We start from the raw sequence: 13267 nt of genomic DNA, 5'->3' as shown, positions 1-13267 counted from the left end.
CAAGAGACACTGGGCAGGTTTTCTGAAGCTCCTCAGAATTGACTAGTGGCCCTGGTCCACCCATCTCAACCAACCCAGTCTTCATTTGCACTGCATGCCCTCTCTGAGCTCCAACTGCATGCTTCATTTGAGGATGACAAAGCCTCTAGTCTGAGAAGATGCGCAGACATATAAACTAATCAATGCTCCCCCTGTCCCCGGGGAGTGTGAAATACTCCCATCATGACCCACCAGCTTCCCTGGATATTCCTGTCTTAACTCAGGCACTTAATATCAATGGTGTCTCTGCTTCCTTCCTTCTTGCACACCCCCCCCCCCCAGGCATTAACTGTCATCCTTCCTCTCCCTAAAATATACTTTGAATCTATTCACTTCATGCCATCCCTACTGCCCCAAGGTGTGTCTTGTATTGACTATGAAACTAGATTCTGTATCCATTTTCCAGGGCTGTCAAAAAAAAACATCGTAAATCAGGTGGCTTTTAAGAACAGTCCACCACCTGTCTATCAGTTTGTGGTGCAGTGGTAGCTAGAGTGTTGCTGTGAAATTGGAAGCCGTGCCACCGATATGACAAACCCCAGAAGGGTCAGCAACGATGGGCAGGCTTCAGTTGAACCTCGAGCCCTGTGGTGCTCAACCTTCCTTTAATACAATTCCTCGTGTTGTGACCCCCAACCATAAAATCATTTTCCTTGCTACTTCATAACTGTAATTTTGCTACTGCCATGAATCGGGTGACTCGTGTTAAAAGGTCGCTGGACCCCAAAATGGGTCACAACCCACAGATTGAGAACCACTGCTCTAGCCTAAGGCAGACTAGGAAGAAAGACCTGGTGATCTACTTCCAAATATTAGCAAATGAAAGCCTTATGGGTCACAACAAAATATGGTCCTATAGAGTGCTGGAAGGTGAGCCACTGACCTGCACACAACAGCTACAAAAATAGACTCAAACACACCAACAAAGGCCTGCTGAACTCCAAAGCCCTAACAAACCCACTGCCCTCAAGTCCATGCCAACTCATAGCTGCCCTATAGGACAGGGGCGAACTGTGTATTAGTCTGGGTATGCTAGAGAAAATCGAGGGAGACTCATGTGTATGAGAGAGAGTTGGTGGTTTTTAAAAATCATTTCCCTATTATTTAATCATTATATTAGGGATTCATACAACTCTTATCACAATCCATCCATCCATCCATTATAAAGCACATTTAAACATTCATTGCCCTCATCATTGTCAAAACATTTGCTCTCCACATAAGCCCCTGGCACCTGCTCCTCATTTTTCTCCTCCCTCCCCACTCCCCCCTCCTTATGAACCCTTGATAATTTTATTGGGGGCTCATACAATTCTTATCACAGTCATTCCATCCATCCATCCACCCATCCATCCATCCATCCATCCATCCATCCACCCATTGTGTGTCAAGTGAATTTGTACATGTGTTGCCCTCATCCTTCTCAAAATATTTGCTTTCTACTTGAGCCCTTGGTATGAGCTCCTCATTTCCCCACTTCCATCCTCCTCCCCCTCCCTCTTAAATCCTTGATAATATATAAATTATTTTGTCATATCTTACATGTCAAACATCTCACTTCCCCCACTTTTCGGTTGTCCGTCCCCCAGGGCAGAGGTTTTATGTAGATCCTTGTAATTGGTTCACTCTTTCTACCCCACCTTCCCTCCACCCTCCTGGTATTGCCACTCTCACCACTGGTCCTGAAGGGATCATCTGTCGTGGATTCCCTGTGTTTCCAGCTCCTGTCTGTACCAGAGTACATGTTCTGGTCTAATTCTACCTTATAAGTTCAGAGAGAGAGTTTTATATCAATCAGTATTTGTACATTAAGCAAACGTCCCAGCCCAGTGCAGATCAAATCCATAAGTCTGATATTAGCCCATATGTCTGATACCAATCTATAAATTCCTTTTCAGACCCATAAAACCCGTGCAGTGATGCTGAATGCAGGATAATCACAGGCCAATGGGTGGAAAGTCTTGTGGATCCAGTGGCATTGTAAGCATCTCAGTGCTGGCAGCGATCTCTCTGAGGCTTCTTTGGCTTCAGAGGTCTGGTCGCATCCATTTGGCTTGCCTTCTGTGATGTCTCCCAACGAGTAGCAGAGAGAGAGAGAGAGAGAGAGAGAGAGAGAGAGAGAGAGAGAGAGAGGTCTTCCACCTCCAAGGAGGAAGTACCAGATTTCTCAGAGTTCTCAGGAGAAGGCTATGCCCACATAAAAATCTAACTGACTATCTCCAGATTGGCAGCCTACACTCCACGCCTACACTCCTAATCCTTAACTCGACACAAGATTAGGTGACTACCACAGGCTCCTAATCCATAACAAGCCCATTTATTTTTTCCCTGCATACCGACACCAATCCATTACCCAAAGCTTTACCCAATGGGTGGAGATCTACTTCTAAAACATGAATATAGAAAAATCGCTTTTGCTTGAAGGCTCTCAAGGAAATGCTCACTGAAAACTCCATCCTATTATCTCACCTCCCCCAAATTAGTCTTCTTCTGGGCTTTCAGTCACACCAAGATCTCTCCTGCCCCAAGGCCTTTACATGCACTGTCATCTCTTCCAAGCCCTGAAGTGCCAAGTTCACAGTTACAGTTAATCTCCCTGATGCTGAATTTTAAGAACTGTGTGTGTGGGAGGGAAGGGGTTGGGCTGTGTGTTGAACTGCTGGGTTTTGGAGCCATTTGTTATGCAACCTCATTTTGTCAATGACTGGTTAATTAATGCAGCATTCATTTGCCATTCTTCCACTCACAGCACATGGCTTGTATCTTTGGGATCACTCTTCCACCATGCTCCATCTCCATGCTTCTGCTGGCATTGATCCAATCTGCCAGCTCCAGGCCTGCCTAGTCAGGGCATGACTTTGCTCTGTCCAAAGGGACTGGGTCAGACTCAGTATGTGACTCATGCTAGGTTAATGATATCTAACCCTAAAAATGCCCCAGAAACAATTACCCCTTTGCCAGTGAGTCCATTTTGAATCATAGAAGGCCCCTGTGGGGTTTCTCAGACTGTAAATATTTATGTGAGCAGAAAGTTCCATCTTTTTCCCTATGAGGTAGCTGATAGGGTAGCACTGCCAACCTTGCAGTTAGCAATCCAATGCTTACCTGATAGTACCACCAATGATTAGAAAGGAAAAGAGTCTCTCTCTAATAGAATTCCTGAGCTTCTAGATAAAACTACAGCTGTCATCAGGAAGCCTGCGTGAAACTCAAAAGGAAACAGCACTGAACGGAAAAGGTTCAAACTCTGATGGTATCAACTGAGTGCCAGAACCCAGCTATTCCTGATGCTCTGTCCCCAGACTTACAAATTCCATAAACCTACCCATTAATTCCTTCTCCTGTTCCTTCCCTTCTCACGCCCAAGGTACTTTGACTTAGCTTTGAAGGCACTCACAACTTCACGGGTTCTGCCTTGCACAGGTGTCTGCTTGCTTCCAGTTCAGTCCTGACATTGTCCCTATCTTTAGCCATGTTAGGCTTGCGTCCTAGAGCTTTCCTTTGCTTGTCTCCCTATTGCTCTTGTCCTATGAAGTCTGTGGCTTTATCTTTAAGTCTAAGTCCTGCCCTTCCGCTTTCATAGAAATCTGTCTCTGTATCTTGGCTCGTGGCAGGTTGTGTCCTTCAAAGATGACTGTCCTAATGTTGCACATCGCACATTCTCTTGTTACAAGATGAGTTTGTGTTCATTTTTCCAAAAACAGGGCCTGCTTTCCCACTTCCTTGCATCTTGGCAGGCCTTTGACTATGGCAGAAGTGTTGCTCTGTGACTTCCACCTGGTCGTATTGGGTTGTTCACCATTGGGACCCTGTCAGGATATTGCAAGGAAGACCAAGCCAAATGAAAATGTCACATATAGGGTTCTTCTTGAGCTCCAACCAATAGAAGTATCAGTCGTGTGAGGGAGTGAGTCTTAAGAGAGCTGCAGCCTCTGTCTTTGAGCTACCCCAGCTAATGCTTGATGAAGCCAAAACTAGTGTCCTCACTGAGCTCTGCCCAGATTGCAGATTTGTGAGCAAAATTGATATTATCATTACTTTAAGATGTTATTTGTGGGGATACTTTCTGTTAGCAGCAGATCATCAGAATACTGCCTAATCAGACTGCATTGCCAGTTTTACTCTCTCCCTCCATATATCTATCTATCTATAGATATAGATATAGATTTAGATATACATTTAGATATAGATATAGATATCCTCAACTCATCTGACAGTTGGTTGTACTATAATGCTTTGTGTATTGTTATGATGCTGGAAGCTCAGTTCCCAGAATTTCAAATACCAGCAGGATTGCCCATGGTGGACAGGTTTCAGTGAAGCTTCTAGACTAAGACAGACAAGGAAGAGGGGCCTGACAGTCCACTTCCACAAATTACTGAAAGAAAACCTTATGGATGACAAGAGAACACTGACTGACTAATGTGTTTTGGACACACAATCAGTGGACAATTGCTAGAGGAAGACAACATATTTGATGAAATAGAGGGACAGGGAAGATCCTTGTTGAGGCAGATTGACCTAATCGCTGCAACAATGGACTTCAACATTCAGGAATGTGTGACAATGGTGCCAGATAAGACAGCACTCCATTCCATTTCATATAAGGTCTCCATGGATCACAATAGACTTGATGGCACTCTATATGTTTGTCTTCAGTGACTTCCCATAGGGCTGCTCTGCCTGGCAACCTCTATTCTTCATGCTTCCAAATGGGGAGCACAACAGGTCCATAGCACTGATATTCCCCTCAATCCCCAGGTAAAGTAAGGAGGCATGAAACTAACTATGTTGTTCTCTTTGCCTTGTCTCTCTTCCTTTTCCCCTCCTCCAACAGGGCTAGAGGGGGTAAATACTTACATTGCAGTCTAGAAGAGAATTTCTTCCACACCAAAATCTTGTCCTTCCTCAAAAGGCACATACATGCCTTTCTCCTTGTTTTGAATTAAAATGGCAGATGGGATGGTAGGAAAGAAAATGAACTAGTCTAACAGAATGGCCAAACAGATTTACCTTCCACATAAGAATGCAAATAACTCCTCAATCTTGTTATAGAGTCATGATATGATGAGCTCCATCAAAGCAGAGTAGAACACCACGGAAGTCAGACCAGAAAGACAATATTGAGTTGATTTTGTATGAGAGATTCTAGTTGCTAATTATACTTTTCATAACAGACAGATGGCAGGTATAGAAGCCCAGACTTAAAATGTCTTTATCTAATTGCCTGCCTAAATATATATTTGAAATATGGTCTTCAAAGGGAATACTTTCTTTACCTTAAATTCCATTTCTTTTTCCACTCTTTTATGTAATTTTATTTAAGTATCATTGATGTACAATAAACCGTAGTGTATTTTGCTCTTTGAGGTTTTTAAAAAGAATCATTTTATTGGGGGCTCCTACAACTCTTAGTACAATCTATACATAAATCCACTGTGTACATTTCTTGCCATCATCATTCTCAAAACATTTGCTTTCTACTTGAGCCCTTGGTATTAGCTCCTCATTTCCCCTCCTTCCCCCTCCCCCTCCCTCATGGACCTTTGATAATTTATAAATTATTATTCTGTCCTATCTTTCACTGTCCGACATCTACCTTCACCCACTTTTTTGTTGTCCCTCCCTCATGGAGGAGGTTATATGTAGATCCTTGTAATCAGATCCCTCTTTCTACCCCACCTTTCCTCCACCCTCCTGTTATTGCTACTCTCAGCACCAGTCCTGAAGGGGTCATCTGTCCTGGTTTCCCTGTGTTTCCAGTTCCTATATGGACCAGTGTATATTCTCTGGTCTAGCCAGGTTTGTAAGGTAGAATTGGGATCATGAGAGTGGGTGCGGTAGCATTTAGGAACGAGAGGAAAGTTATATGTTTCATCGTTGCTATACTGCATCCTGACTGGCTCATCTCCTCCCAGCGACCCTTCTGTAAGGGGTTGTCCAGTTGCCTACAGATAGATCTTGGATCCCCTAACTGTACCCCCCCCCATTCACAATGATATGATTCTTTTTGTTCTTTATGCCTGATACCTGATCCCTTCTACATCTTGTGATCACACAGGCTGGTGTGCTTCTTTCATGTGCGCTTTATTGCTTCTGAGTTAGATGGCAACTTGTTAACCTTCTAGTCTTTAAAACCCTAGACTATCTTTTGATAGATAGGCTCCATAAGCTTTCTTCACCTCATTTGTTTATACACCCACTTTTTGTCTTGAGTGATTGTGTCGGGAAGGTGACCATCATGGAATACCAGTTCCTTAAATTCCATATCTATAGGCTTAAGCCTTACCCACAGGAAGCCTATTTTTATTTTATCCCTGGAACAAAATCTTGCAATAATTTTCTCTGTTTGGGTAAGTCCATCCTGAATCACTTATCCTTTAACATATTAGAATTTATCTGTAACCAACCCCATTTACATAGTCTCATTCATGCTATTTCCACAATAATTGCTAATAACCCTATTTTTTAGAATCGGAAGAAAGCATCAGCATCAATATCCCATTGCCACTGAGTTGATTTCAACTCATGGGTACCCTATAGGACAGAATAGTATTGCCTCATAGGTTTCCAAGGCTGAAAAAAAATCTCTTTATTGTGAGATGGGTGAAGCTTTACAGAATACATCCGTTTTCCATGTGACAGTTCACACATATTTTGCTTCATGATATTGACTGCAGTCTGCTCAACGTAATATCACTTATCGCACTTCCTCCTTGTATTTCCTGTTTCCATTCCCCCTTCTTTCCTGACCCTTCTGAACTTTATCTTTGAATAAATTATATCCTTTTGATTCAAATAGTTGATTAGTGTTACTTTTTACCTTATAGATCTACCTATTGTTTGGCTGAAGATTGAGCCAAGGGAGTGAGTTCAGTTCCAGATTTGAAGGTGCCTAAGGACAACAGTCTTGTGGGTTCCAAGAATCTCTCTCTGAGCAATACCCCTGAACTTTTAAAATAAGTTTAAACTTTGTTGCACATATTTCTCCTTTCTATCCCAAAATTCCAAAGCAAACTCATTATCATTGTGTTGAAGCTGACTCATAGAGACCCTACAAGATAGAATAGAACTTCACCCTTTGATTTTCCAAGGCTTAAATCTTTACCAGAGCAGACAAACTCATATTTCTCACATGGACCAACTGATAGGTTAGAACCACTTACTTTGTGGTTAGGAGCTCAATGAGGAGTCCACTCTGCCATTAGAGCTCGTTAAGAATGCTATCCAGGATTCCCTAATGCTATCCCTCTCAGATCAGTTGGTAGTGGTAATAAATGTAAATCTTAAGGGGGTCAGACTGCCACATCATAACTCTTCCTTGGGGAAGATGGGGGGTTTAAACTGCTGATTGATTAGCCCTTAAGTGCTTAATTACTGCCTCACCAGGGTTCTCCTTAACATCAGAACAGTGGACACTTATTGGTTTATCTTTCTGGTCTCTGTTCCCTAAAAATTGCACTTCATCCACAGGGTTTTCTTCCACAACACACAGCTGCTAGTGTTTTTGGTTTGTTTTTCCACATGACTTCACCTTCCTGGTCAAAGCTGATTTGTCCAGGGCTAAACACACAATGAAAACATAGCCATATTTGCACACTACAAAATTTGAAGTGAGACAGCAAGCTATTTGTTGAGTTTTTTGAATGACAGAAGTCTAAAAGGAAGTGTTATCATACAGGAAACAGTGAGTTTTGATGTCCAGGATCTATGCTGGGGACCCAGTTGGCACTCCGAATGACTATTCAAAGTGATGGTATGAATCCTCCTCTTCCATGACCTACACATATAATAGATATAACCACTAAGTCCATGATTTGACAAATGTCTTGTGTGATTGAGTTTTGGTTCCCCATAGGATTAGATCCTGAGACAAAGGTTTTAATTAAGCCATTTTTGGGGGGAGATATCAATAAGGAAATGGGAAACAGAAAAGGGAAAGAAGGCAGCCAATGAAAAGTACATTATCAAACAATTTAAAATTGTGAGTAACTGGAGGTTAATCTTACTGGAGACACTCTAGAAAATCCACTAGTTATTCTGCCCAGAATGTGACGGAGTGTGGCTATTTGTCCAACAACTCCTATGGGTCATTGGTTAAGGGTTACTCCAGGAAGCAAGAATTAACTCCACAACCTCCTAAGCCATGCATGCTCAGGTACAGTGGTCTACAGAAACTAGAGAAAGCAGGAAGAGAGATATGCTGGCCATTCGGAATTAGGCTAGCATGCCAAGTTGTCAGATATGTCAGGTTCTTGCACTATCATAACTTGTGAGATATACCACTGGTATTTCAAACACAAGCATAGTTACCCGTGGTGGAAAATTTTCAGAAAAGCTTACAAGCTAAATAGACTAGAAAGAATAACCTGCCAATCTACATCTGAAAAAAATAGTGGTGTTTGTGGAGCGCATTGATAGCAGTGGAATATTGTTTCTTATACTGCAGGATGATGAACCCCTCAAGTTGGAAGACACTCAAAATATAATTGGGGAAGAGCTGTCTCCTCAAAGTAGAGTTGACCTTAGTGATATAAAGTTTTCAGGACCTATATTTGTTGATGTGGCAATGACTCAAAATGAGAAGAAACAGCAGTACTGCAATAACCACTAACAAGAAGATGGGATGCATGAAATATGGATCTAGAAAAACTGGAAGCCATGACAAAATGGAACACATAAAGATCAAACACTCTAGGTGTTATTGAACTGAAATAGACTGGTATTGGCCATTTTGAATGTCATAATAATATGGTTTACATACCAGAGTAACAAATTTGAAAGGAATGGATGACTTTCATGTTAAAAAAGAGAATGTTTCAACATCGATTCCAATGTTCACCATTGTTAGGTGTAGGATATATTACACCTACAAGGATGAATAATTAATAAAGTTATTATTCAAATTGACACACCAACCACTAATGCTAACAATAAAGCCATTGAGGATTTTTACCAACCTGTTCAGTCTGAAATTGATGAAACATGCAATCAAGATTACTGATGACTTGAATGCAAAAATTGGAAACTAAGGAGGAGGATCACTAGTTAGAAAATATGGCCATGGGGATGGAAGCCATATGGGAGATCTCATGACAGAATATTCCAATAAGGATGGTTTATTGATTGAACATATATTTTTCAGTGATGTAAACAGTAACCATAGACATGGATCATGTATATTGGATAGAAATACACAGGAATTAAATCAACTACATCTGTTGAAATAAACTACTATATATACTCGAGTATAACCCAAGGCAACTAATTTTACCCCCCAAAGCTGGGGTGCTTTTTCAGCATAAAAAATGTGCTGAAAAAAACTCGGCTTATACTCAAGTATTTACGGTATAAAGAAGTTCAATATCATCAGTCACGAGACTGGAGACCAACTGTGGAACAAACCATCAATGGTAAATTCAACTCGAATTCAAATAAAATTAAAACAAGTCCCCAAGAGTCAAACTATGAATTTGAGTATATCTCATCTAAATTAGAGGATACTTCAAGAAGAAAGTTGACACATTGAACACAAATCACCTGAGATGATACGAGTTCTGCAATAATATCAAGAACATCATAAATAAAGAAATTCAAAGATAATTAAAAAGATAGAAACTAAAGAAAAGACAAAATGGATGTCACCTTGAATGTGGAGTAGCTGAAGCCAATGAAAGAAATGATGAAGTACGAAAAAGAGAGAGAGAGAAATATAGAAATAATTGATGACGTAAAGACGCTGAATAAAGAAGCTGAACATAAAATTTCAAAGGGGAATTTAAAAAGATGGAATAAAGAATTACATGAAAAGGTGCAAAGACCTGGAATTAGGACAGCAAAAATGAAAAGCATGTGCATTTCACTAGCTGAAAAAATGGAAGAGAAATTCAAAATACAGAATTACACAGATAGCATCAAAAGAAGATGAAAGGGATTCACTGACCACATGAAGCCCAGGCTCCACAGCGCTGAGTCCAGAAGACCAAGATAGCATAGGGTTCTCACTGCAGATTGCTCTGAGAGTACTCATAGTAGTAGGCCCTGGATCAACTTGGGAAAATGTAGAACTCAAAATAAGAAGACTAACCTTAGGATATGATAGGCACTAGTGGAATTCCCATTTGACACCTGACCTCACCTCCATGGCTCAACTTTCAGCCCCCAAATAGGAGACCTATACTGTCAACGATGTACAATTCAGAGCCCAGCATTTGTCAGGGAGTTACTCAGAAGGCAGGAAGGAATGGGAACGAAAGACCAATGGAAACGGCAAACAAAGGGAGGGAATAGGAAAAGTAGTATTGCATTGTAGGTATTGCAATCAATATCATAAAACATTGCATGAATTGTAAGGAAAATCAATTTACTCTGTAGATTTTCCCTCACATGACAATCAAGACAGTGTAAAAAGAAAATAAGTCACATGACCGAGTACACTGGTAGATCTTGCTGAACCAATTCCAGTGTTAAAAGATGTCACTTTGAAGAATAAGGCACAGCTGAGCCCTAGTGGTATAGTGGTTACAAATATAATGCGTCAGAACCAACCCAGTTGGGTTGCTCAACACAAGATCAACAGTTCAGCTCCCATACAAAGTTCCAGTATTGGAAACCCACAGGGATATCTCTCCCCTGTCCTATAGAGTTGCTAAGGGTTGGAATCAACTTGATGGCAGTGAACTGGATGTAAGACAGGCTGACTAGAGACACAAATCAAGTGCTACTCATATATGTGCAATAAATAGTTTTCTATCAAGAAGTCATTATAGTATTTCTATTTCAAGGAAATATCCCAGGCCAGTCCAACTCAAGTCCATAAGTCCAACACTAGCCCATAAGTTCCTTTCCAACTTACGCAGTTACATGCAATGATGCAGAATGCAGGGATGTCAAAGGCCAGTGATTGCAATGTCTTGTGGACCCAAGGTCGATGGAAGCATGGCAAGACTCTGGCAGCTCTCAACGTGGGCAGGAAGCAGTCAGGTGAATGCAAAAAGAAGGGGAGGTTCCCAGGGCCCTCCTTATGAGAAGGCCATGGCCACAAAGAGGCACCATCAGGCTATGGTGTGATTGACAGATTGGATACCAACCTTACACTTTTACATATCTTCAAACTGACATCAAATTATATAACTATCATACTATGGCATTTTCAATCACCTCATATGTACTTGAAAATGGACAATAATTATGAAAGGTAAAATAAAAGTTGATGTCTTTGAATTATGATGCTGTTGAAGAATATTGAATATTCCATGGACTTTCAGAAGAAGGAACAAATCTTTCTTGGCGGAAGTAGAGCCAGAATGCTTCCTAGACGTGAGAATGGCAAGACTTCATATCACATACTTTGGACATGTTAACAGCTGAGCATAGTCCCTAGAGAAGGATATCATACTTGGTAAAGTGGAGTGGTGAAAAAAAGAAGAAGGTCCTCAATGGGATGAATTGTCATACTGGCTGCAAAAACGGTCTCCAACATTCACTGTGAGGAAACAGGATGTGGGTGCTATGAGTTAGAGCCAAATTAACAGTGTCTAACAATGACAACTCCCCTCCCCCGCCCCATCTGTCAATTTGCTGCACTGTGGTAGCTTGTGCTTTGCTGTAATGCTGGGAGTTAGTCCACTAGTACTTCAATTACCAGACAGGATCACCCACGGTGAACAGATTTCAACACAGCTTCCCGACTAAGAACTGACAGGACGACAAAACAATCAGTCCACTTCTGAGGGATTCACCATTGAAAACTTTCTGCATAGCAGTAAAATATTGTCTGATATAATGCCAGAAAATGAGCCCCTCAGATTGCAAAACAATCAAAATATCACCGAGAAAGAGAGCTTCCTTAAAGTAGAGTCCACCTTAATGATAACTCAAAACCTCACAACAGGAGCTGGAGATAACATCATAATAAATGGAGAAAATATTGAAGTTATCAAGGATTTCGTGTTGCTTAGATTCACAACTAATGCTCATGGAAACAACAATCAAGAAACCAAATAACATATTGCATTAGGCAAATCTACTGCACATAACCACTTTAAAGTACGGAAGATCAAGAATTTCACTTAGGATTAAGTTGCGCCTGGCCCAAGGCATGGCATTTTCCGCCACACCTTATGCATGTGAAATTTGAACATTGAATGAGAACGACTGAAGGAGAACTGGTGCATTTGAATTAAGGTACTGACAAAAAAATACTGAAAGTACCATGGGTGGAGAGAAGAACAAACAAATCTGTCTGAGAAGAAGTGCAGCTAAATGTTCCTTGGCAGATAGGATGGTGAGACTTCATCTCCTGTACTTTGCAGATGTTATCAGGACAGACCAGTCCCTGGAGGACATCATACACATTACAGTGGAAGGGTTGCAAAAAGAGGAAGACACCCAATCAAATGGATCGAGACAATTCCTACAACAATGGGCTCAAACATAACAAAATTTTTTAGTATGGAGCAGGACCAGGCAATGTTTCATTCTGTTGTGTAGGCATTATTATGAGACAGAACTGACTTGAAGGCATCTAGCAACAAAGTGTACTAAAGCTTTCTGGCACCTTCATTTGCTGATGGATTATAATTCAAAATGAGAAAAATCATTGCAACCATTCATTAATAATCAGAACATGAAACGTGAAAAATAAGAATCTAGGAAAATTGGAAATCATAAAAAACGGAATCTGACCTATAAAGATCAGTATCCTAGGCATTGGTGAGTTGAAATAGTCCCTTTGAATCTTAAAATGATAAGAATGACTATGCTGACAATGACAAATTCAAAAGAATGTCTCTTTCATCCTCAAAAAGAGCATTTCTAGATCTATCTTGAAATGCAATGCTGCCTGTGACAGAATAATATCTATCTTCACACACAAGGAAGGCCGGTTAATAGAACCATTATTCAAATTTTCTCACAAACCACTAAAGCCAATGAAGAATTGTACCAACTTCTTTAGTCTGAAATTGATCACACATGTACTGAAAATGCATTAATAATTGCTGACAATTGGAATGCACACATGGAAACATAAAGGAAGGAAGAGTAATTAGAAACTATGGCTTTGGGGATCGAAAAGAAGCTGAAGAATGCACGAAAGAATTCTGCAAGAGCAATAACTGCCTCATTGCAAACACCTTTATTCAACAACAGGAGCGGCATATATACATGTGGAATACACAGGAATGGAACTGATTAAATCTGTGGGAAGACATGATAGAGAAGCTCA

The 13267-nt window shown here is 40.8% G+C and overlaps 1 protein-coding gene across 3 annotated transcripts in view; it reads left to right on the top strand.

Annotated features, from left to right (window-relative positions):
• Nucleotides 1–13267, top strand: part of LOC142436432 (histone deacetylase 8-like) — a 158483-nt gene that overhangs the window by 130912 nt on the left and 14304 nt on the right. Inside the window, exon 5 of one of the 3 annotated variants that reach the window (XM_075540088.1) lies at nucleotides 6870–7019. The exons of the other annotated variants lie outside the window; for them this stretch is intronic. Within the exon in view, the coding sequence (XP_075396203.1) occupies nucleotides 6870–6897 (28 nt within the window). The 3' untranslated portion in view covers nucleotides 6898–7019. Of the gene's footprint in view, nucleotides 1–6869; nucleotides 7020–13267 lie in introns of those variants that run through there. 3 annotated transcript variants of the gene reach the window in all.

Source organism: Tenrec ecaudatus, unplaced genomic scaffold (assembly GCF_050624435.1).
Source record: "Tenrec ecaudatus isolate mTenEca1 unplaced genomic scaffold, mTenEca1.hap1 Scaffold_268, whole genome shotgun sequence".
In the NCBI taxonomy this organism is placed as follows: domain Eukaryota; kingdom Metazoa; phylum Chordata; class Mammalia; order Afrosoricida; family Tenrecidae; genus Tenrec; species Tenrec ecaudatus.
The sequence above is the reverse complement of the archived record's forward strand: the minus strand, read 5'-3'. Positions and strand labels throughout refer to the sequence as shown.